At 51.5% G+C, this 27,464-nt stretch overlaps 1 protein-coding gene across 1 annotated transcript; it reads left to right on the forward strand.

Moving 5' to 3' along the window:
• Window positions 1-3,143: 3,143 nt before the first annotated feature.
• On the forward strand, window positions 3,144-27,367 carry LOC144955209 (uncharacterized). Its single transcript, XM_078885514.1, has 15 exons — window positions 3,144-3,531; window positions 6,305-6,447; window positions 7,811-8,027; window positions 8,117-8,186; window positions 12,662-12,786; window positions 19,158-19,446; window positions 22,115-23,059; window positions 23,297-24,161; window positions 24,558-24,660; window positions 24,808-24,977; window positions 25,149-25,346; window positions 25,437-25,568; window positions 25,926-26,346; window positions 26,497-27,153; window positions 27,345-27,367. The coding sequence occupies exons 1-15, from the start codon at window positions 3,441-3,443 to the stop codon at window positions 27,365-27,367; spliced, it is 4,449 nt and encodes a 1,482-aa protein (XP_078741640.1). The 5' UTR covers window positions 3,144-3,440.
• The last annotated feature ends 97 nt before the right edge of the window (window positions 27,368-27,464 follow it).

Consider the following 27,464-nt stretch of genomic DNA (forward strand, 5'->3'; position numbering starts at 1 on the left):
TATACACTCTACACTACACACTACACTATACACTCTACACTACACTATACACTACACTCTACACTACACTCTACACTACACACTACACTATACACTACACTATACACTACACTATACACTACACTCTACACTACACTCTACACTACACTATACACTACACTATACACTCTACACTACACTATACACTACACTATACACTCTACACTACACACTACACTATACACTCTACACTACACTATACACTACACTCTACACTACACACTACACTATACACTCTACACTACACACTACACTATACACTCTACACTACACTCTACACTACACACTACACTATACACTACACTATACACTACACTACACTACAAACTACACTATACACTACACTATACACTACACTACACACTACACTACAAACTACACTATACACTACACTATACACTACACTACACTGTACACTACACTATACACTACACTATACACTACACTACACACTACACTATACACTACACTATACACTACACTATACACTATACACTACACTATACACTACACTATACACTACACTATACACTACACTATACACTACACTACACACTACACTACAAACTACACTATACACTACACTATACACTACACTGTACACTACACTATACACTACACTACACACTACACTATACACTACACTATACACTACACTATACACTACACTATACACTACACTACACTGTACACTACACTATACACTACACTATACACTACACACTACACTACACTATACACTACACACTACACTATACACTACACTATACACTATACACTACACTGTACACTACACTATACACTACACTATACACTACACTACACACTACACTATACACTACACTATACACTACACTATACACTACACTACACACTACACTATACACTACACTATACACTACACTATACACTACACTATACACTATACACTACACTATACACTACACTACACACTACACTATACACTACACTATACACTACACTATACACTACACTATACACTACACTATACACTACACACTACACTATACACTACACTATACACTACACACTACACTACACACTACACTACACACTACACTACACACTACACTATACACTACACTATACACTACACACTACACTACACACTACACTACACACTACACTACACTATACACTACACTATACACTACACTACACACTACACTACACTGTACACTACACTATACACTATACACTACACTATACACTATACACTACACTATACACTATACACTACACTATACACTACACTATACACTATACACTACACTATACACTACACTATACACTATACACTACACTATACACTACACTACACACTACACTACAAACTACACTATACACTACACTATACACTACACTGTACACTACACTATACACTACACACTACACTATACACTACACTATACACTACACTATACACTACACTACACTGTACACTACACTATACACTACACTATACACTACACACTACACTACACTATACACTACACTATACACTACACTATACACTACACTATACACTACACTATACACTACACTACACACTACACTATACACTACACTACACACTACACTATACACTACACTATACACTACACTATACACTACACTATACACTACACTATACACTACACTATACACTACACTACACACTACACTACACACTACACTATACACTACACTATACACTACACTATACACTACACTATACACTACACTATACACTACACTATACACTACACACTAAACTATACACTACACACTACACTATACACTACACTGTACACTACACTGTACACTACACTATACACTACACTATACACTACACACTACACTATACACTACACTATACACTACACTACACACTACACTATACACTACACTATACACTACACTATACACTACACTATACACTACACTATACACTACACTATACTACACACTACACTATACACTACACTATACACTACACTATACACTACACTATACACTACACACTACACTACACACTACACTACACACTACACTACACACTACACTATACACTCCACTATACACTACACTATACACTACACACTACACTATACACTACACACTACACTATACACTACACTATACACTACACTATACACTACACTACACACTACACTACACACTACACTACACACTACACTATACACTACACTATACACTACACTATACACTACACTATACACTACACTATACACTACACTACACACTACACTATACACTACACTATACACTACACTATACACTATACACTACACTATACACTACACTATACACTACACTATACACACTACACTATACACTACACTATACACTACACACTACACACTACACTATACACTACACTATACACTACACTACACTATACACTACACTATACACTACACTACACTATACACTACACTATACACTACACTATACACTACACACTACACACTACACTATACACTACACTATACACTACACACTACACTATACACTACACTATACACTACACTATACACTACACTACACTATACACTATACACTACACTACACACTACACTATACACTACACTATACACTACACTACACACTACACTATACACTACACTATACACTACACTATACACTACACTATACACTACACTATACACTACACTGTACACTGCCTCTCCGTGTCTCCGCAGGTGATAGTGGGCGGAGTGTCTAACACGATCGCCAACTTGCAGCGCTACGTCTCGCACACACTCGCTGCAAACCTCGCCCCGCCTGGCGGTGGTGGCGGTCGTGGTGGTGAGGGTGGTGGTGGTGAGGGTGGTGGTGGTGGTGGCGGTGGTGGTGGTGAGGGTGGTGGTGGCGGTGGTGGTGGTGGCGGTGGTGGTGGTGAGGGTGGTGAGGGTGGTGGTGGTGAGGGTGGTGGTGGTGATGGTGGTGGTGATGGTGGTGGCGGTGAGGGTGGTGGTGGTTGTGGTGGCGGTGATGGTGGTTGTGAGGGTGGTAATGGTGGTGTTGGTGGTGTTGGCGGTGGTGGTGGTTGTGATGGTGGTGGTGGAGAAAGGGGCAGATTAATAGCTAGAAGGGGCGGAGACTCAGCCATTGTGGGCGGAGCCTCGGTCAAAGTGGGCGGAGCCTCGTCCGTTGTGGGCGGAGCCTCGGTCAAAGTGGGCGGAGCCTCGTCCGTTGTTGGCGGAGCCTCGGCCAAAGTGGGAGGAACCTCGGTCCAAGTGGGCGGAGCCTCGGTCAAAGTGGGCGGAGCCTCGGTCAAAGTGGGCGGAGACTCTGTCGAAGCAGGCGGGGACTCTGTCAAAGTGGGCGGAGCCTCGACGAAAGTGGGAGGAGCCTCGGTCCGAGGGGGAGGAGTCATGCTGAGTGACGCGGTGATGGAAGTGCTGTGCCACTCCCTCTGCTACTTGGAGGAGAACGAATTTGTGACGAGAGCCACAGGGGATGGAGGTGAGGCTCACTCACCACTCACTCACCCACTTAGTCACCCACTTAGTCACCCACTCACTCACCACTCACTCACTCACTCAGTCACTCACTCAGTCACTCACTCAGTCACTCACTCACTCAGTCACTCACTCAGTCACCCACTCACTCACCAACTCACTCAGTCAGTCACTCACCCACTCACTCACCACTCACTCATTCACCCACTTAGTCACCCACTCACTCAGTCACTCACCACTCACTCAGTCAGTCAGTCACTCACTCACCCACTTAGTCAGTCACTCAGTCACCCACTCACTCACTCAGTCACTCACTCAGTCACTCACTCACTCACCCACTCACTCACCCACTCACTCAGTCAATCACTCGCTCGCTCACTCGCTCATTCAGTCACTCAGTCATTCACTCACCCACTCACTCACCAACTCACTCAGTCAGTCACTCACCCACTCACTCACCACTCACTCATTCACCCACTTAGTCACCCACTCACTCAGTCACTCACCACTCACTCAGTCAGTCAGTCACTCACCCACTTAGTCAGTCACTCAGTCACCCACTCACTCACTCAGTCACTCACTCAGTCACTCACTCACTCACTCACCCACTCACTCACTCAGTCACTCACTCACTCAGTCACCCACTCACTCAGTCACTCACTCAGTCACTCACCCACTCACTCAGTCAGTCAGTCACTCAGTCACTCACTCACTCAGTCACTCACTCAGTCACTCAGTCACCCACTCAGTCACCCACTCAGTCACTCAGTCACTCACCCACTCACCAACTCACTCACTCACCACTCACTCACCAACTCACGCACCACTCACTCACCCACTTAGTCACCCACTCACTCACCCACTTAGTCACCCACTCACTCACCCACTTAGTCACCCACTCACTCACCAACTCACTCACCCACTCAGTCACCCACTCAGTCACTCACTCACCAACTCACCCACTCACTCACCCACTTAGTCACCCACTCAGTCACTCACTCACTCACCCACTCAGTCACTCACTCACTCAGTCAGTCAGTCACTCACTCAGTCACTCACTCACTCACTCACCACTCACTCACTCACTCAGTCACTCACTCACCACTCACTCACCACTCACTCACCAACTCACTCACCACTCACTCACCCACTTAGTCACCCACTCACTCACCACTCACTCACCAACTCACTCACCCACTTAGTCACCCACTTAGTCACCCACTCAGTCAGTCACTCACTCACTCAGTCACTCACTCACTCAGTCAGTCACTCACTCACTCAGTCACTCACTCACTCAGTCACTCACTCACTCACTCAGTCACTCACTCACTCACTCAGTCAGTCAGTCACTCACTCACTCAGTCACTCACTCACTCACTCACCACTCACTCAGTCACTCACTCAGTCACTCACTCACCACTCACTCACCACTCACTCACCAACTCAGTCACTCACTCAGTCACTCACTCATCAGTCACTCACTCATCAGTCACTCAGTCACTCACTCACTCAGTCACTCACTCACTCAGTCACTCACTCATCAGTCACTCACTCACTCACCCACTCACTCACCACTCACTCACTCACTCACCAACTCACTCACTCACCCACTCACTCACTCAATGAGTCACTCAGTCACTCACTCAGTCACTCACTCAGTCAGTCACTCACTCACTCACCAACTCACTCACTCACTCAGTCAGTCACTCACTCACCCACTCACTCACTCACTCACCAACTCACTCACTCACCACTCACTCACTGTGTGTCTGTGTGTGTGTCTGTGTGTGTCACTTTGTCTGTGTGTGTCTCTGTGTGTCTGTGTGTGTGTCTGTGTGTGTGTGTGTCACTGTGTGTGTGTCTGTGTGTCTGTGTGTCACTGTGTGTGTGTCTGTGTCTGTATCTGTGTGTCTGTGTGTGTGTCTGTGTGTGTGTCTGTGTGTGTCACTGTGTGTGTGTGTGTGTCACTGTGTGTGTGTGTGTGTCACTGTGTGTGTCACTGTGTGTGTGTGTCTGCGTGTGTGTGTCTGTGTGTGTGTGTCACTGTGTGTGTGTCACTGTGTGTGTGTGTCTGTGTGTGTGTGTCACTGTCTGTGTGTGTGTCTGTGTGTGTGTGTGTCACTGTCTGTGTGTGTGTCTGTGTGTGTCTGTGTGTGTGTGTCACTGTGTGTGTGTGTGTCTGTGTGTGTGTCTGTGTGTGTGTCTGTGTGTGTGTGTCTGTATGTGTGTCACTGTGTGTGTCTGTGTGTCTGTGTGTCTGTGTGTGTCTGTGTGTGTGTCTGTGTGTCTGTGTGTGTGTCTGTGTGTGTCTGTGTGTGTGTGTGTCTGTGTGTGTGTCACTGTGTGTGTGTCTGTGTGTGTGTCTGTGTGTGTGTCACTGTGTGTGTCTGTGTGTGTGTCTGTGTGTGTGTCACTGTGTGTGTGTGTGTCTGTGTGTGTGTGTCACTGTGTGTGTGTGTCTGTGTGTCTGTGTGTGTCTGTGTGTGTGTCTGTGTGTGTGTCTCACTGTGTGTGTCTGTGTGTGTCTGTGTGTGTGTCACTGTGTGTGTCACTGTGTGTGTGTGTGTGACTGTGTGTGTGTGTGTGTCTGTGTGTGTGTGTCTGTGTGTGTGTCTGTGTGTGTCTGTGTGTGTGTCTGTGTGTCTGTGTGTGTGTCTGTGTGTGTGTGTCACTGTGTGTGTGTGTCTGTGTGTGTCACTGTGTGTGTGTGTCTGTGTGTGTCACTGTGTGTGTGTCTGTGTGTGTGTGTCTGTGTGTGTGTCTGTGTGTGTGTGTAGGTGAGTTCTTTGTTGGCTCCCCGCTGGGCCGTGCGGCTGTGGCGAGCAGCATGAGCCCCCCCGACGCTGTCGCCGTATTCCGGGACTTGGAGCGAGGCCTGGAGGCTGTCGCCCTCGACACAGACCTCCACCTCCTCTACCTGGTGCTCACCCGCACGCTCGCTCACTCACTCACTCAGTCAGTCAGTCAGTCACCCACTCGCTCACTCACTCAGTCAGTCAGTCAGTCACCCGCTCGCTCACTCACTCAGTCACCCACACACTCACTCACACACACACTCGCTCGCTCACACACTCACACTCACACACTCACTCGTCTCCCAACCACCCACCCACTCACAGACCCACTCACCCACTCACTCACTCACTCAGCATCCCAACCGCTCGCTCGCTCGCTCGCCCGCTCGCTCGCTCACCCGCTCGCTCACACGCTTGCTCACCCGCTCGCTCACACGCTCGCTCGCACACTCGCTCACTCACCCACTCACTCACTCACTCAGCCTCCCAACCGCTCACCCGCTCACCCGCTCGCTCGCCCGCTCGCTCGCTCACCCGCTCGCTCACACGCTCGCTCACCCGCTCGCTCGCTCGCTCACTCACCCACTCGCTCACTCACTCAGCCTCCCAACCGCTCACCCCGCTCGCTCGCTCACACGCTCGCTCGCACACTCGCTCGCTCGCTCGCTCGCTCGCTCACTCACCCACTCACTCACTCACTCAGCCTCCCAACCGCTCACCCGCTCACCCGCTCGCTCGCCCGCTCGCTCGCTCACTCACCCACCCACTCACCCACCAACCCTCCCCCCCACCCACCCACCCTCCCCCCCACCCACCCACCCTCCCCCCCACCCACCCTCCCCCCCACCCACCCACCCACTCACCCACCCACCCTCCCACTCACCCACCCACTCACCCACCCACCCACTCACCCACTCACCCACCCGCCCACCCACCCACCCACCCACCCACCCACCCTCCCCCCCACCCACCCACCCCCCCTCCCCCCCACCCACCCCCCCACCTCCCCCCCACCCACCCACCCACTCACCCACCCACTCACCCACTCACTCACCCACCCACCCACCCCCCACCACCCCAGGTGACCCCTCTGAACTGCGACGTGGGCTCCCTGGACTCACTCACCCACCCTCCCCCCCACCCACCCACCCACCCACTCACTCACCCACTCACTCACCCACCCACCCACCCACTCACCCACCCCCCACCATCCCAGGTGACCCCTCTGAACTGCGACGTGGGCTCCCTGGGCTCACTCACCCACCCTCCCCCCCACCCCCACCCCACCACTCACCCACCCACCCCCCCACCCACCCACCCACTCACCCACCCACTCACCCACTCACCCCCCCACCCACCCACCCCCCACCATCCCAGGTGACCCCTCTGAACTGCGACGTGGGCTCCCTGGACTCACTCACCCACCCACCCACCCACCCCCCCACCCACCCACTCACCCACCCACCCACCCACCCCCCACCACCCTAGGTGACCCCTCTGAACTGCGACGTGGGCTCCCTGGACTGGCGCTCCTTCCTCTCCCTGTGGAGCACGCTGCCCGCGGCCACCCGGAGGGTCGGCGCCCTCGTCGGGGTCTCTGAGGCCTTCCTCTGGAGGGCCGCAAGTACCAACGCAGACCCCAGGCCGTCACGAAAGGCCAAGGTCGCGGGGGGAGGAGCTAGGAGCTCGGGGGGAGGAGCTACGGGCGTGGGGGGAGGAGCTACGAGGGAAGGGGGAGGAGCTATGGGCGTGGGGGAGGAGCTACGGGCGTGGGGGGAGGAGCTACGAGGAAAGGGGGAGGAGCTACGGGCGAGGGGGGAGGGGCCGAGGGAGACGTGGAACGGATGCTGAGCATTCACAAGAGGTGTGTGTGTGTGTCACTGTGTGTGTGTCACTGTGTGTGTGTCACTGTGTGTGTGTCACTGTGTGTGTGTGTCACTGTGTGTGTGTGTGTGTCACTGTGTGTGTGTCACTGTGTGTGTGTCACTGTGTGTGTGTGTCACTGTGTGTGTGTGTGTCACTGTGTGTGTGTCACTGTGTGTGTGTCACTGTGTGTGTGTGTCACTGTGTGTGTGTGTCACTGTGTGTGTGTGTCACTGTGTGTGTGTCACTGTGTGTGTGTCACTGTGTGTGTGTGTGTCACTGTGTGTGTGTCACTGTGTGTGTCACTGTGTGTGTGTCACTGTGTGTGTGTGTCACTGTGTGTGTGTCACTGTGTGTGTCACTGTGTGTGTGTCACTGTGTGTGTGTGTCACTGTGTGTGTGTGTCACTGTGTGTGTGTCACTGTGTGTGTCACTGTGTGTGTGTGTCACTGTGTGTGTGTCACTGTGTGTGTGTGTCACTGTGTGTGTGTGTCACTGTGTGTGTGTGTCACTGTGTGTGTGTGTGTCACTGTGTGTGTGTGTCACTGTGTGTGTGTGTGTCACTGTGTGTGTGTCACTGTGTGTGTGTGTGTCACTGTGTGTGTGTCACTGTGTGTGTGTGTGTGTCACTGTGTGTGTGTCACTGTGTGTCACTGTGTGTGTGTGTCACTGTGTGTGTGTCACTGTGTGTGTGTGTGTCACTGTGTGTGTGTCACTGTGTGTGTGTCACTGTGTGTGTGTGTCACTGTGTGTGTGTCACTGTGTGTGTGTGTGTCACTGTGTGGTGTGTCACTGTGTGTGTGTCACTGTGTGTGTGTCACTGTGTGTGTGTGTGTCACTGTGTGTGTGTCACTGTGTGTGTGTCACTGTGTGTGTGTCACTGTGTGTGTCACTGTGTGTGTGTGTCACTGTGTGTGTGTGTCACTGTGTGTGTGTGTGTCACTGTGTGTGTGTGTGTCACTGTGTGTGTGTCACTGTGTGTGTCACTGTGTGTGTCACTGTGTGTGTGTCACTGTGTGTGTGTCACTGTGTGTGTGTCACTGTGTGTGTGTCACTGTGTGTGTGTCACTGTGTGTGTGTGTGTCACTGTGTGTGTGTGTGTCACTGTGTGTGTGTGTGTCACTGTGTGTGTGTGTCACTGTGTGTGTGTGTCACTGTGTGTGTGTGTCACTGTGTGTGTGTCACTGTGTGTGTGTCACTGTGTGTGTGTGTCACTGTGTGTGTGTGTCACTGTGTGTGTGTGTCACTGTGTGTGTGTCACTGTGTGTGTGTGTGTCACTGTGTGTGTGTGTGTCACTGTGTGTGTGTCACTGTGTGTGTGTGTGTCACTGTGTGTGTGTGTCACTGTGTGTGTGTGTCACTGTGTGTGTGTCACTGTGTGTGTGTGTGTGTCACTGTGTGTGTGTGTGTCACTGTGTGTGTGTGTCACTGTGTGTGTGTGTCACTGTGTGTGTGTCACTGTGTGTGTGTGTGTCACTGTGTGTGTGTGTGTCACTGTGTGTGTGTGTGTGTCACTGTGTGTGTGTGTGTGTCACTGTGTGTGTGTGTGTGTCACTGTGTGTGTGTGTGTGTCACTGTGTGTGTGTGTGTGTGTCACTGTGTGTGTGTGTGTGTCACTGTGTGTGTGTGTGTGTCACTGTGTGTGTGTGTGTGTCACTGTGTGTGTGTGTCACTGTGTGTGTGTGTCACTGTGTGTGTGTCACTGTGTGTGTGTGTGTCACTGTGTGTGTGTGTCACTGTGTGTGTGTGTCACTGTGTGTATCACTGTGTGTGTGTCACTGTGTGTGTGTCACTGTGTGTGTGTGTGTCACTGTGTGTGTGTGTCAGTGTGTAAGCACCTGCCTGGGTATTTTGTACCATCGGACACTCCACCCCCACAACTCCCAATCGGTGATGGGGCAGTAGTGGAGAGAGTGGAGAGTTTCCCATACCTGGGCAGTGTGCTCATGACCGACTCCAGTTTATCAGCAGAGGTCTCACTCCGAATCAGTCGAGCGGCAATATCTTTTCATCGGTTGCGTAACGCTGCTGTGTGGAAGCTACCTGGTCTGTCGCTCCGCACGAAGCTTCAGGTCTTCTCGGCCACGGTCATTCCCTCCCTTCTCTACGCTTGCGAAACGTGGACCCCCCTAGTGGAGCATCTTCGCCGGTTGGAAACATTTAGGCTGGCCTGCCTACGATCCATCCTGGGTTTAACCAGGCTGGATTGTGTGAGGAGCTCACAAGTCCTTGAAAGATCTGGGCAAAGTCCCATCAGTGAGCTCCTCCGGCAGGCAAGGCTGCGTTGGCTGGGTCATGTAGCCCGCATGCCCAGCCACCGCATGCCTAAACAGCTTTTGTTCGGCCGGATCGAGGGGGCTAAACGGGCGCGGCACGGGCTAGAGAAGAGATGGAGTGATGTGGTACAGGAGGACGTGGAGCTGAGTGGACTTGCCGATGACTGGTACCAGCGGTGTCAAGATCGGCCTCAGTGGAGGAGGCTCGTGAAGGACGCTACTGGGCAGTTGGAGGCAGTCGCCCTCCAACAACAACGGAGGGCGGAGGAGCGACGCTCACAACAACGAGCGGAGCGCCGGGTGGCTAAAGCACAGCGAGTTGGTACAGTAGGGGGCACAGGTGGTGCATCAGCCAGTCATCTCGGTCATCTCAGTCAGTCGACCCGTGGCACCTGCTGGGTCTGCCCCGTGACCTCCTCCTGCCAGCGGGCGTTCAACACTTCACGTGGCAGCCTCAAGGTGCACTTGGCCTGGCACAAGCGTCGTGGTGACGTCACCGCCACTTAGTGGCGAATGGCGGTTGTTGTTGTTGTGTGTCTGTGTGTGTGTGTGTGTCTATGTGTGTGTGTCTGTGTGTAGGTTCTACACGAGCCTGGCGCTGTTTGACCTCCTGTGTGAGGTGTCTGTGTGTGTGTGTGTCTCTGTGTGTGTGTCTCTGTGTGTATCTGTGTGTGTGTCTGTGTATCTATCTATCTGTGTGTGTGTGTATCTATCTGTGTGTGTATCTATGTGTGTCTGTGTGTGTCTGTGTGTATCTATGTGTGTGTGTGTGTATCTGTGTGTCTATGTGTCTGTGTGTGTGTGTCTGTGTGTGTGTCTGTGTGTGTGTCTCTGTGTGTGTGTGTCTCTGTGTGTGTGTCTGTGTGTGTGTCTCTGTGTGTGTCTGTGTATCTGTGTTTGTGTCTGTGTGTGTGTCTGTGTGTGTCTGTGTGTGTGTCTCTGTGTGTGTCTGTGTATCTGTGTCTGTGTGTGTGTCTGTGTGTGTGTAGGTTCTACACGAGCCTGGCGCTGTTTGACCTCCTGTGTGTGTGTGTCTGTGTGTGTGTGTCTGTGTGTGTGTGTCTGTGTGTGTGTGTAGGTTCTACACGAGCCTGGCGCTGTTTGACCTCCTGTGCGAGGTGTCTATGTGTCACTGTGTGTGTGTGTCACTGTGTGTGTCTGTGTGTCTATGTGTGTGTGTGTCTGTGTGTGTGTGTCTGTGTGTGTGTCTGTGTCTGTGTGTCAGTGTGTCACTGTGTGTGTGTGTCACTGTGTCTGTGTGTGTCTGTGTGTGTCTGTGTCTGTGTGTGTGTATCTATGTGTGTGTGTGTAGGTTCTACACGAGCCTGGCGCTGTTTGACCTCCTGTGCGAGGTGTCTGTGTGTCTGTGTGTGTGTGTCTGTGTGTGTGTCTGTGTGTGTGTCTCTGTGTGTGTGTATCTGTGTTTGTGTGTGTGTCTGTGTGTGTGTGTCTGTGTGTGTGTCTGTGTGTGTGTCTGTGTGTGTGTCTCTGTGTGTGTCTCTGTGTGTGTCTCTGTGTGTGTCTGTGTGTCTGTGTTTGTGTGTGTGTCTGTGTGTGTGTGTGTCTGTGTGTGTGTCTGTGTGTGTGTCTGTGTGTGTGTCTGTGTGTGTGTGTGTCTGTGTGTGTGTCTGTGTGTGTATCTATCTATGTATGTGTGTGTGTGTGTCTGTGTGTGTGTCTGTGTGTGTGTCACTGTGTGTCTGTGTGTCTGTGTGTGTGTGTCTGTGTGTGTATATCTGACTGTGTGTGTGCAGGTTCTACACGAGCCTGGCGCTGTTTGACCTCCTGTGCGAGGTGTCTGTGTGTCACTGTGTGTGTGTGTGTCACTGTGTGTGTGTGTCACTGTGTGTGTGTGTCACTGTGTGTGTGTGTCTGTGTGTGTCTGTGTCTGTGTGTGTGTATCTATGTGTGTGTGTGTGTAGGTTCTACACGAGCCTGGCGCTGTTTGACCTCCTGTGCGAGGTGTCTGTGTGTCTGTGTGTGTGTGTCTGTGTGTGTGTCTGTGTGTGTGTCTCTGTGTGTGTGTATCTGTGTTTGTGTGTGTGTCTGTGTGTGTGTGTCTGTGTGTGTGTCTGTGTGTGTGTCTCTGTGTGTGTCTCTGTGTGTGTCTCTGTGTGTGTCTGTGTGTCTGTGTTTGTGTGTGTGTCTGTGTGTGTGTGTGTCTGTGTGTGTGTCTGTGTGTGTGTCTGTGTGTGTGTAGGTTCTACACGAGCCTGGCGCTGTTTGACCTCCTGTGCGAGGTGCCGCTGATGGACGTGGCCCACAAGTTCAGGCTGACGCGGGGGCAGCTGCAGGCGCTGCAGCGATCAACCACCACCTACGCCGGTCAGTAGAACATCAACAACATCAACAACATCAACAACATCATCATCAACAACATCAACATCAACAACATCAACAACATCAACAACATCAACAACATCATCATCAACAACATCAACAACATCAACAACATCATCATCATCAACATCATCACCAACAACATCAACATCATCAACAACAACATCATCAACAACATCATCAACAACATCATCAACAACATCATCAACAACATCAACAACATCAACAACATCATCATCAACAACATGAACATCAACAACATCAACAACATCATCATCAACAACATCATCAACAACATCATCAACAACATCAACAACATCAACAACATCAACAACATCAACATCAACAACAACATCATCAACAACATCATCATCAACAACATGAACATCAACAACATCAACATCAACAACATCATCAACATCATCATCATCATCAACAACATCAACAACATCAACAACATCATCATCAACAACATCATCAACAACATCAACAACATCAACATCAACAACAACATCAACATCAACAACATCAACATCAACATCATCAACAACATCATCAACAACATCAACAACATCATCAACAACATCATCAACATCAACAACATCAACAACATCATCAACAACATCAACATCAACAACATCATCAACAACATCATCAACATCAACAACATCAACAACATCATCAACATCAACAACATCATCAACATCAACATCATCAACAACATCATCAACATCAACAACATCATCAACATCATCAACATCAACAACATCATCAACATCAACATCATCAACAACATCATCAACATCAACAACATCATCAACATCAACATCATCAACAACATCATCAACATCAACATCAACAACATCATCAACATCAACATCAACAACATCATCAACATCAACAACATCATCAACATCAACATCATCAACAACATCATCAACAACATCATCATCAACATCAACATCATCAACAACATCATCAACATCAACAACATCATCAACATCAACATCATCAACAACATCATCAACATCAACAACATCATCAACATCAACATCATCAACAACATCATCAACATCAACAACATCATCAACATCAACATCATCAACAACATCATCAACAACATCAACATCAACAACATCATCAACATCAACATCATCAACAACATCATCAACAACATCATCAACAACATCATCAACATCAACAACATCAACAACATCATCAACAACATCAACAACATCATCAACAACATCATCAACAACATCAACAACATCAACAACATCAACAACATCAACAACATCAACAACATCATCATCAACAACATCAACAACATCATCAACAACATCAACAACATCATCAACAACATCAACAACATCATCAACAACAACATCAACAACATCAACAACATCATCAACATCATCAACAACAACATCAACAACATCAACAACATCAACAACATCAACAACATCAACAACATCATCATCAACAACATCATCAACAACATCAACAACATCATCAACAACATCAACAACATCATCAACAACATCATCAACAACATCAACAACATCATCAACATCATCAACAACAACATCAACAACATCAACAACATCAACAACATCAACAACATCAACAAAATCATCATCAACAACATCAACAACATCATCAACAACATCAACAACATCATCAACAACATCAACAACATCAACAACATCATCAACAACAACATCAACAACATCAACAACATCAACAACATCAACAACATCAACAACATCATCATCAACAACATCAACAACATCAACAACATCATCAACAACATCAACAACATCATCATCAACATCATCACCAACAACATCAACAACATCAACAACATCAACAACATCATCATCAACAACATCATCAACAACATCAACAACATCAACAACATCATCATCAACAACATGAACATCAACATCAACAACAACATCAACATCAACAACAACATCAACATCAACATCAACAACAACATCAACATCAACAACATCAACATCAACATCATCAACAACATCATCAACATCAACAACATCAACATCAACATCATCAACAACATCAACATCAACATCATCAACATCAACAACATCAACAACATCATCAACAACAACATCAACATCATAAACATCAACAACATCATCAACAACATCATCAACAACAACAACATCAACAACATCATCAACAACATCAACATCAACAACATCATCAACAACATCATCAACATCAACAACATCAACAACATCATCAACATCAACATCATCAACAACATCATCAACATCAACATCATCAACAACATCATCAACATCAACATCATCAACAACATCAACATCAACAACATCATCAACAACATCATCAACATCAACAACATCAACAACATCAACATCATCAACAACATCATCAACAACATCATCAACAACATCAACAACATCAACAACATCATCAACATCAACATCATCAACAACATCATCAACAACATCATCAACAACATCAACATCAACAACATCATCAACAACATCATCAACATCAACAACATCAACAACATCATCAACAACATCAACAACATCATCAACAACATCAACAACATCATCAACAACAACATCAACAACATCAACAACATCAACAACATCAACAACATCAACATTAACATCAACAACATCAACATCAACATCATCATCAACAACATCAACAACATCATCATCAACAACATCAACAACATCAACAACATCAACAACATCAACAACAACATCAACAACATCAACAACATCAACAACATCAACAACATTAACATCACCACCATCAACAATATCAACATTAACATCATTATCAACATCATCAACATCAACAACATCAACATTAACATCAACAACATCAACATCATCATCAACAACATCAACAACATCAACAACATCATCAACAACATCATCAACATCATCATCATCAACATCACCAACATCAACATCATCATCACCAACATCATCATCATCATCAACAACATCAACATCATCAACATCATCAACATCAACAACATCATCAACATCATCATCAACATCAACAACATCAACAACATCATCAACATCATCAACATCAACAACATCAACAACATCATCAACATCATCAACATCAACAACATCATCATCATCAACAACATCAACATCATCATCAACAACATCATCATCAACATCACCACCATCATCAACATCATCAACATCATCAACATCAACAACATCATCATCATCAACAACATCAACATCATCATCAACAACATCATCATCAACATCACCACCATCATCAACATCATCAACATCAACAACATCAACAACATCATCAACATCAACAACATCATCAACATCATCATCATCAACAACATCAACATCATCATCAACAACATCAACATCATCATCAACATCAACATCATCAACATCAACAACATCATCAACATCATCAACATCAACAACATCATCATCATCAACAACATCAACATCATCATCAACAACATCATCATCAACATCACCACCATCATCAACATCATCAACATCAACAACATCAACAACATCATCAACATCAACAACATCATCAACATCATCATCATCAACAACATCAACATCATCATCAACAACATCAACATCATCATCAACATCAACAACATCATCAACATCATCAACATCATCAACATCAACAACATCATCAACATCATCATCAACATCAACAACATCAACAACATCATCAACATCATCAACATCAACATCATCATCAACATCATCATCAACATCAACAACATCATCAACATCAACAACATCATCAACATCATCATCAACATCAACAACATCAACATCATCAACATCATCAACATCAACAACATCATCAACATCATCATCAACATCAACAACATCATCAACATCAACAACATCATCAACATCAACATCATCATCAACATCATCAACATCAACAACATCATCAACATCATCATCAACATCATCATCAACATCAACAACATCATCAACATCAACAACATCATCAACATCATCATCAACATCAACAACATCAACATCATCATCAACATCATCAACATCAACAACATCATCAACATCATCATCAACATCAACAACATCATCAACATCAACAACATCATCAACATCAACAACATCATCAACATCATCATCAACATCAACAACATCATCAACATCAACAACATCATCAACATCAACATCATCATCAACATCAACAACATCATCAACAACATCAACATCATCAACAACATCAACATCATCATCAACAACATCATCATCAACATCACCACCATCATCAACATCATCAACATCAACAACATCAACAACATCATCAACATCAACAACATCATCAACATCATCATCATCAACAACATCAACATCATCATCAACAACATCAACATCATCATCAACATCAACAACATCATCAACATCATCAACATCATCAACATCAACAACATCATCAACATCATCATCAACATCAACAACATCAACAACATCATCAACATCATCAACATCAACATCATCATCAACATCAACAACATCATCAACATCAACAACATCATCAACATCATCATCAACATCAACAACATCAACATCATCAACATCATCAACATCAACAACATCATCAACATCATCATCAACATCAACAACATCATCAACATCAACAACATCATCAACATCAACATCATCATCAACATCATCAACATCAACAACATCATCAACATCATCATCAACATCAACAACATCATCAACATCATCAACATCATCATCAACATCAACAACATCAACATCATCATCAACATCATCAACATCAACAACATCATCAACATCATCATCAACATCAACAACATCATCAACATCAACAACATCATCAACATCAACAACATCATCAACATCATCATCAACATCAACAACATCATCAACATCAACAACATCATCAACATCATCATCAACATCAACATCATCATCAACATCATCAACATCAACAACATCATCAACAACATCAACAACATCGTCACCAACATCGCCACCACCCCCCCACCCCCCACCACCACCCCCAGGCATGGTGACGTCATTCTGCGTGTGGCACGTGACCTCCCCCACCCCACGCATGGTGACGTCATTCTCCTCTCGCTGGGCGTGGCACGTGACCTCCCCCACCCCAGGCATGGTGACGTCATTCTGGGTGTGGCACGTGACCTCCCCCACCCCACCCCAGGCATGGTGACGTCATTCTGGGCGTGGCATGTGACCCCTCCCACCCACCCCCCCCAGGCATGGTGACGTCATTCTCTCGCTGGGCGTGGCACGTGACCCACCCCAGGCATGGTGACGTCATTCTGCTCCCGCCTGGGCGTGGCACGTGACCCGCACCCCAGGCATGGTGACGTCATTCTGCTCCCGCCTGGGCGTGGCACGTGACCCACCCCAGGCATGGTGACGTCATTCTGGGCGTGGCATGTGACCTTCCCCCCTCCCGCAGGCATGGTGACGTCATTCTGCTCCTACCTGGGCGTGGCACGTGACCCCCACACCCCAGTCATGGTGACGTCATTCTGGGCGTGGCATGTGACCCCCCCCACCCCAGGAATGGTGACGTCATTCTGGGCGTGGCATGTGACCCACCCCCACCCACCCCCCAGGCATGGTGACGTCATTCTGGGTGTGGCATGTGACCCCACCCACCCCCCAGGCATGGTGACGTCATTCTGGGCGTGGCATGTGACCCCCCCCACCCCAGGAATGGTGACGTCATTCTGGGCGTGGCATGTGACCCACCCCCACCCACCCCCCAGGCATGGTGACGTCATTCTGGGTGTGGCATGTGACCCCACCCACCCCCCAGGCATGGTGACGTCATTCTGGGTGTGGCATGTGACCCCACCCACCCCCCAGGCATGGTGACGTCATTCTGGGCGTGGCACGTGACCTTCCCCCCTCCCCCAGGCATGGTGACGTCATTCTGGGCGTGGCATGTGACCCCTCCCCCCACCCACCCCCCAGGCATGGTGACGTCATTCTGGGCGTGGCACGTGACCTTCCCCCCTCCCCCAGGCATGGTGACGTCATTCTGGGCGTGGCATGTGACCCCTCCCCCCACCCACCCCCCAGGCATGGTGACGTCATTCTGGGCGTGGCACGTGACCTTCCCCCCTCCCCCAGGCATGGTGACGTCATTCTGGGCGTGGCATGTGACCCCTCCCCCCACCCACCCCCCAGGCATGGTGACGTCATTCTGGGCGTGGCACGTGACCTTCCCCCCTCCCCCAGGCATGGTGACGTCATTCTGGGCGTGGCATGTGACGCCCCCCACCCACCCCCCAGGCATGGTGACGTCATTCTGCTCGCGCCTGGGCTGGCTGCACCTGGAGCTGCTCTCGCGAGAGCTGCAGTCGCGTCTCGCGCTGGGCGCACCACGTGACCTGCGCGAGCTCGCCCGGGCCGCCCCCTCCCTCGGAGGGGGCGGGGCTTGCGGGGACCCCCGGCGGCGAGTGGGAGGAGCTACAGCCCGTAGGCTCCTCCTCCTGCGGGGCATCACCACGGCAACGGCGCTCGCGAGCGCGGACGCGGCGCTGGTTCAGGCGGCGCTGATTCGCGCGGAGCCATTTAGAAGGTGGGGGGGAGGGGGGGGTGGGGAGGGGGGGGGTGGGGAGGGGGGGTGGGGAGGGGGGGGGTGGGGGTGGGGGGGTAGGGGGGGCTGGGGAGGGGGGGAGGGGGGGGTGGGGAGGGGGGGTGGGGGGTAGGGGGGGGCTGGGGAGGGGGGGGAGGGGGGGGTGGGGAGGGGGGGTGGGGGGGTGGGGAGGGCTGGGGAGGGGGGGAGGGGGGGGGTGGGGAGGGGGGGTAGGGGGGTAGGGGGGGTGGGGAGGGGGGAGGAGGTGGGGGGAGGGGGGAGGCGTGGGGGTGGGTGGGGGGGAGGGGTGGGGGGGGCGTGGTCAGGTGGGGGGTGGGGTGGTAGGGGAGGGGGGAGGGTGGGGAGGAGGGGGGGGGTGGGGAGGGGTAGGGGAGGGGGGAGGGGTAGGGGGGGGGGGAGGGGGGGTGGGGAGGGGGGAGGGGTAGGGGGGGGGTAGGGGGGGGGTAGGGGAGGGGGGGTGGGGAGGGGGGAGGGGGGGAGGGGAGGGGTAGGGGGGGTAGGGGAGGGGGGAGGGGAGGGGTAGGGGGGGTAGGGGAGGGGGGAGGGGTGGGGGGGGTGGGGAGGGGTAGGGGGGGTAGGGGAGGGGGGGAGGGGAGGGGTGGGGGGGGGGGTAGGGGGGGTGGGGCGGGGTGGTGTGTTTGTGGGGGTGTGTGTGTGTGGGGGTGTGTGTGGGGTGTGTGTGGGGTGTGTGTGGGGTGTGTGTGGGGTGTGTGTGGGGTGTGTGTGGGGTGTGTGTGGGGTGTGTGTGGGGTGTGGTGTGCGTGTGTGTGGTGTGTGTGGGGTGTGTGTATGTGTGTGTATGTGTGTGTGTCTGTATGTGTCTGTGTGTGTGTCTGTATGGTTCCGCAGGACTGGAAGGATGCCCTGGTGGTCCCCCTCTTTAAGAAGGGGGACCGTACCGACTGTAACAACTACAGGGGCATCTCACTCCTCAGTGTGCCGGGTAAGGTCCTGGCAAGGATTATTCAACATCGCCTTGCTAGGCATGCTGAGGAGAGGCTTGCGGAGCCCCAATGTGGTTTCAGGAAAGGGCGGTCCTGCACAGATGCCATATTTTCTGTCCGTCTGCTACAGCAGAGGTGTAGGGAATTCCAAAAAGACCTACATCTCTGCTTTATTGACCTGGTCAAGGCCTATGATACCATCAGTAGGACTGGGCTCTGGGTTGTTCTTCGTGCTTTCGGAGTCCCTGACCCTCTGCTCACGATCATTAAGGACCTTCATGATGGTGAGCGGGCCCGGGTAAAACTACGTGGCCGGGAGTCGGAGCCTTTCCCTGTACACCTTGGGGTGCGACAGGGATGTCCTCTGGCTCCCACATTATTTAACATCTATTTCGACTGCGTAGTTCGTGAAGCCTTCAATAGCTGTACCGGGGGAATTACCATTTGGTACAGATACAATGGAGGCTGATCGACGCCCGGGTGCGATCAAGGGATGGCTCCCTATTGGTCAACCACGTTATGTATGCCGATGATTTGGTAATAGCTGCTCATTCAGAAGAGGAGTTGGAGACGCTGCTGCTGAGACTGGAGCGTGCCACTAAGAGGTGGGGCCTTACCATCAGCCCCACCAAAACTAAGCACCTGCCTGGGTATTTTGTACCATCGGGCACTCCGCCCCCACAACTCCCAATCGGTGATGGGGCAGTTGTGGAGAGAGTAGAGAGTTTCCCATACCTGGGCAGTGTGCTCATGACCGGCTCCAGTTTATCAGCAGAGGTCTCACTCCGAATCAGTCGAGCGGCAATATCTTTTCATCGGTTGCGTAACGCTGTGTGGAAGCTACCTGGTCTGTCGCTCCGCACGAAGCTTCAGGTCTTCTCGGCCACGGTCATTCCCTCCCTTCTCTATGCTTGCGAAACGTGGACCCCCCTAGTGGAGCATCTTCGCCGGTTGGAAACATTTAGGCTGGCCTGCCTACGATCCATCCTGGGTTTAACCAGGCTGGATTGTGTGAGGAGCTCACAAGTCCTTGAAAGATCTGAGCAAAGTCCCATCAGTGAGCTCCTCCGGCAGGCAAGGCTGCGTTGGCTGGGTCATGTAGCCCGCATGCCCAGCCACCGCATGCCTAAACAGCTTTTGTTCGGCCGGATCGAGGGGGCTAAACGGGCGCGGCACGGGCTAGAGAAGAGATGGAGTGATGTGGTACAGGAGGACGTGGAGCTGAGTGGACTTGCCGATGACTGGTACCAGCGGTGTCAAGATCGGCCTCAGTGGAGGAGGCTCGTGAAGGACGCTACTGGGCAGTTGGAGGCAGTCGCCCTCCAACAACAACGGAGGGCGGAGGAGCGACGCTCACAACAACGAGCGGAGCGCCGGGTGGCTAAAGCACAGCAAGTTGGCACAGTAGGGGGCACAGGTGGTGCATCAGCCAGTCATCTCGGTCATCTCGGTCAGTCGACCCGTGGCACCTGGGTCTGCCCCGTGACCTCCTGCCAGCGGGCGTTCGACACTTCACGTGGCCTCAAGGTGCACATGGCCTGGCACAAGCGTCGTGGTGACGTCACCGCCACTTAGTGGCGAATGGCGGTTGTTGTTGTTGTGTATGTGTGTGTGTGTGTATATGTATGTGTGTATATGTATATATGTGTCTGTATGTGTCTGTATGTGTGATGTGTGTCAACTCCCGCCCTCTCTCCCCTCCCCAGCAAGCGCGCTGCCCGCAGGGACGAGGCAGAGAGTGGGTGCCCGCGTCTCCCCAGCGGCGTCGATGGCTCCGTGACGGGGGCCGGGGAGCTCACGCCGGCGCTGGCTGCCCGCAGACTCATCCAGGAGGCACAGGCGGTGGTCAGGGCCGACCTGGAGAAGTGGACACCACCGCCACCACCGCCACCACCGCCACCACCGCCACCACCATCACTACAGCAGCCCTTGGCGTCGTCATCGTCATCGGCGGCATCATCATCAGCAAGGACATCAACATCAGCAGCATCAGTGGCATCATCATCAGCAAGGTCATCAACATCAGCAGCATCAGTGGCATCATCATCAGCAAGGACATCAACATCAGCAGCAGCAAGGACATCATCATCAACATCATCATCAGCATGGACATCGTCAGCAGCAGTAGGATTGGCAGCAGCAGCATCAGCAGCATCATCATCAGCAGCAAGAACATCATCAACATCATCAGCATCAGCAAGGACATCATCATCATCAACATCATCAGCATGGACATCACCAGCATCAGCATCAGCGGCATCATCATCAGCAGCAGCAGGATCGGCAGCAGCAGCAGCATCATCATCATCAGCATCATCATCATCATCATCATCGTTGTCGTCGTCATCATCAGCAGGAGGATCGGCAAGAGCAGCCAAACGATCCACGTCGCTCGCTCCTCCACCTCCACCTCCACCACCTCCACCATCACCTCCACCACCTCCACCACCTCCACCACCTCCTCTGCGTCATCGCCGCCTCGGAGTCCGGCGGAGAAGTTGGGCGGTCGACGGGGGAGACCCGATCGATCGGGAGGAGAAAACTAAGAAGAAGACGACGCGGGTGAAGGAGGAGGAGGCGGTGGAGGTGGAGGGGGTGGATGAGGTGGAAGAGGAGGAGACGCGGGTGGAGGAGGAGGAGGAGGTGGAGACGCGGGTGGAGGTGGAGACACGGGTGGAGGTGGATGAGGTGGAGGAGACACGGGTAGAGGTGGAGACACGGGTGGAGGAGGATGAGGTGGAAGAGGTGGAGGAGGAGGTGGAGGAGCAGGAGGTGGAGGTGGAGGAGGAGGTGGAGGAGGAGGAGGTGGAGGAGGAGGAGAGCTTAGAGGTCATCAACGTCGGACATCTTCGTCCGCGCGACGACTTCCCCGGGGGTCTCGATCTCAGCGGCGTCGGAGCCGGGAGGCCTCAGCGGAGCCGGGAGGCCCCGGGGGGGAACGGCGTCAAGAGGAACGGCGTCAAGAGGAAGGCTCCGTGGGGTCCCGGCGGGTCTCCCGGTGACGGCGCAGCGGGAAGATCCGCACGTCGGAAGAGCCGGAGGTTGCTAGGCGCGGAGGCCCAGGGAGGGCGCGGGGCGAGCGAGGAACCAGGCGGGGAGAGGGGAGAGATTCGGAAGAGGATTTCCAGAAGTGGAGTTCTTCACGACAAGACCCAAGCGGATATCCGTAGAGAAACTGAAGAAGCTAACGGAGAGAGGGAAGAGATTCTTCACAGGAATTCCCAAAGTGGAGTTCTTCACGACAAGACCCAAGCGGATATCCGTGGGGCAAGTGAAGAACCAGGCGGGGAGAGGGGAGAGATTTCGGAGAGGAATTCCGGGAGGTTTCTTCACAGGATGGCCGAAGAGACGGGTGGGGAAAGTGAAGGAGCTAACGGGGAGAGGGGAGAGATTCGGAAGAGGAATTCCAGAAGTGGAGTTCTTCACGACAAGACCCAAGCGGATATCCGTGGGGAAACTGAACAAGCTAATGGGGAGAGGGAAGAGATTTCTCACGTGAATTCCCAAAGTGGAATTCTTCACGGCAAGACCGAAGAGATGAGTGGGACAACCGGACACCGTAGCGACATCGACTGTGACGACGACGATTGTGACGACGACGATTGTGACGACATCGACTGTGACGACGACGATTGTGACGACGACGATGTCGACGGCTTCTGTGGGGGTGGCTACGCGAGTGTGGACTTCAGCGGGGAGGACATCTTTGACACCCTCGTGGATTTTGACGAGAAGGAGCGTGATGATGAGGAGGTGGAGGAGATGGAGGAGGTGGAGGAGGAGGAGGAGATGGAGGAGGAGGTGGAGGAGGATCAAATCTTTGACACCCTCATGGATTTGGATGCTCGCCAGCCCTGCGTTAAAGTAGCAGAGGAGGAGGAGGTGGAGACGATAGCACAGGAGGAAGACGGTGATTTGTTTGACACCTTTCTTGACTTGGACGCTTGCGACCTCTCTGCCAACATAGCGCATCAGCAGCAGCAGCAGCAGCATCAGCAGCAGCATCAGCAGCAGGAGGAGGGGGAGGAGGAGGCTGAGAAGATCGCCGGGAAGGAGAGAAACATGGAGCAGGAAGGGAAGAGAGCGGAGGAAGACGGTGATTTGTTTGACACCCTTCTTGACTTGGACGCTTGCGACCTGTCCATCAAGACAGCGGATCAGCAGCAGCAGGAGGAGCAGCAGGAGGCTGAGAAGATAGCGGGGAAGGAGAAGGATGGAGAGAAAATAGCGGAGGAGGAGGAGGATTTGTTTGGTGCCACCATGAACTTGGATCATTGCAAGTCACCCGTCACCACAGCAGAGGAAGAGGAGGAGGAGGAAGGGAAGACAGCGGAGGAGGAGGAGGATTTGTTTGACACCTTTCTTGACTTGGACGCTTGCGAGCTCTCCATCAAGACAGCGAATCAGCAGCAGCAGCATCAGCAGCAGCATCAGCAGCAGGAGGACGCTGAGAAGATAGTAGGGAAGGAGCAAAAGGTGGAGCAGGAAGGGAAGAGAGCGGAGGAGGAAGAGGAGGATTTGTTTGACACCTTTCTTGACTTGGACGCTGGCGAGCTCTCCATCAAGACAGCGAATCAGCAGCAGCAGCAGCAGCATCAGCAGCAGGAGGAGGGGGAGGAGGAGGCTGAGAAGATCGCCGGGAAGGAGAGAAACGTGGAGCAAGAAGGGAAGACGCAGGAGCAGCAGGAGGATTTGTTTGACACCTTTCTTGACTTGGACGCTTGCGACCTGTCCATCAAGACGGCGGATCAGCAGCAGCAGCAGGAGGAGGATGAGGAGGATGAGGACGCTGAGAAGATCGCCGGGAAGGAGAAGGTGGAGCAGGAAGGGAAGACGCAGGAGCAGCAGGAGGATTTGTTTGACACCTTTCTTGACTTGGACGCTTGCGACCTGTCCATCAAGACAGCGGAGGAGGAGATAGTGGAGGTGGAGGCGAAGGCAGAGGAGCAGAAGGAGGAGGAGGAGGGAGAGAAAATAGCGGAGGAGGAGGATTTGTTTGGTGCCACCATTGACTTGGATGATTGCAAGTCACCCGTCACCACAGCAGAGGAGGAGGAGGTGGAGGAGGTGGAGGTGGAGGAGGACGATGATTTGTTTGACACCATCGATGACTCGGACGCTTGCCAGCTCTCCGTCAAGATGGCGGAGGAGGAGGAGATAGTGGTGGAGGAGGAGGTGGAGGAGGAGGTGGAGGAGGAGGTGGAGGAGGTGGAGGAGGAGGAGGTGGTGGAGGAGGTGGAGGAGGAGGAGGTGGAGGAGGAGGTGGAGGAGGAGGAGGAGGAGGGGGAAAGTGGAAAGATGGCGGGGAAAGAGAAGGTGGAGGGAGAGAAGATGGCGGAGGAGGAGGATTTGTTTGGAACCCTTCTGGACTTGGAGGAGGAGAAGGTGGAGGAGAAGGTGGAGGAGAAGGTGGAGGAGGAGATGGAGGTGGAGGTGGAGGAGGAGGAGGAAGACAAGACAGAGGAGGATTTGTTTGACACCATCGATGGCTTGGATGCTTGCGAGCTCTCCGTCAAGACGGCGGATCTGCATCAGCAGCAGCAGCAGCAGGAGGAGGAGGCTGAGAAGATAGCAGGGAAGGAGGAGGTGGAGGAAGACAAGACAGAGGAGGAGGAGGATTTGTTTGACACCATCGATGGCGTGGATGCTTGCGAGCTCGCCATCAAGAAGGTGGAGGAGGAGAAGGTGGAGGAGGCGGAGGAGGATTTGTTTGACACCATTCTTGACTTGGATGCTTGCGACCTCTCCGTCAAGATGGCGGAGGAGGAGGAGATAGTGGTGGAGGTGGAGGAAGACAACACAGAGAAGGAGGATTTGTTTGACACCATCGACGGCTTGGACGCTTGCGACCTCTCCGTCAAGATAGCAGAGGAGGAGATAGTGGTGGAGGAGGAGGTGGCGAAGGATTTGTTTGGCGCCCTCCTTGACTTGGACGCTTGCGACCTCTCCATCAAGACAGCGGATCAGCAGCAGCAGCAGGAGGAGGAGGAACAGAAGGAGGAGGGGGAGGGAGAGAAGATGGCGGAGGAGGAGGATTTGTTTGACGCCACCATTGACTTGGATTCCTGCCGGACGTCCGTCGCGTTAGCGGGAGAGGAATCTGAGAAGATCGCAGAGAAGGTGAAGAAGGTGGAGGGAGGGAAAATAGCGGAGGAGGTGGAGGAGGTGGAGGAGGTGGAGGAGGTGGAGGAGGTGGAGGAGGTGGAGGAGGAGGAAGACAAGACAGAGGAGGATTTGTTTGACACCATCGATGGCTTGGACTCTTGCGACCTCTCCGTCAAGATGGTGGAGGAGGAGGAGGCTGAGAAGATCGCAGAGAAGGAACAGAAGGTGGAGGGAGAGAAAATAGCGGAGGAGGAGGATTTGTTTGACGCCCTTCTTGACTTGGACGCTGGCGAGCTCTCCGTCAAGAAGGTGGAGGAGGAGGAGATAGTGGTGGAGGAGGTGGAGGAGGTGGAGGAGGAGGTGGAGGAGAAGGTGGAGGAGGTGGAGGAGGAGGAAGACAAGACAGAGGAGGATTTATTTGACACTATCGATGGCTTGGACGCTTGCGACCTCTCTGTCAAGATAGCGGAGGAGGAGGAGATAGTGGTGGAGGAGGTGGAGGAGGAGGAGATGGTGGAGGAGGAGGAGATGGTGGTGGAGGAGAAGGTGGAGGAGGTGGAGGAGGAGGTGGAGGAGGAGGAGGAGGAGGAAGACAAGACAGAGGAGGATTTGTTTGACGCCATCGAAGTCGTGGCTGATTGCGACCTCTCTGTCAAGATGGCGGAGGAGGAGGAGATAGTGGTGGAGGAGGTGGTGGAGGAGAAGGTGGAGGAGGAGATGGTGGTGGAGGAGAAGGTGGAGGAGGTGGAGGAGGAGGAAGACAAGACAGAGGAGCAGGAGGATTTGTTTGACACCATCGATGGCTTGGACGGTTGCGACCTCTCCGTCAAGACGGCGGAGGAGGAGGAGGCTGAGAAGATCGCAGAGAATGAGAAGAAGGTGGAGGGAGGGAAAATGGCGGAGGAGGAGCAGGAGGATTTGTTTGGCACCCTTCTTGACTTGGACGCTGGC

Source organism: Lampetra fluviatilis, unplaced genomic scaffold (genome assembly GCF_964198595.1).
Source record: "Lampetra fluviatilis unplaced genomic scaffold, kcLamFluv1.1 SCAFFOLD_539, whole genome shotgun sequence".
Classification (NCBI taxonomy): Eukaryota; Metazoa; Chordata; class Hyperoartia; order Petromyzontiformes; family Petromyzontidae; genus Lampetra; species Lampetra fluviatilis.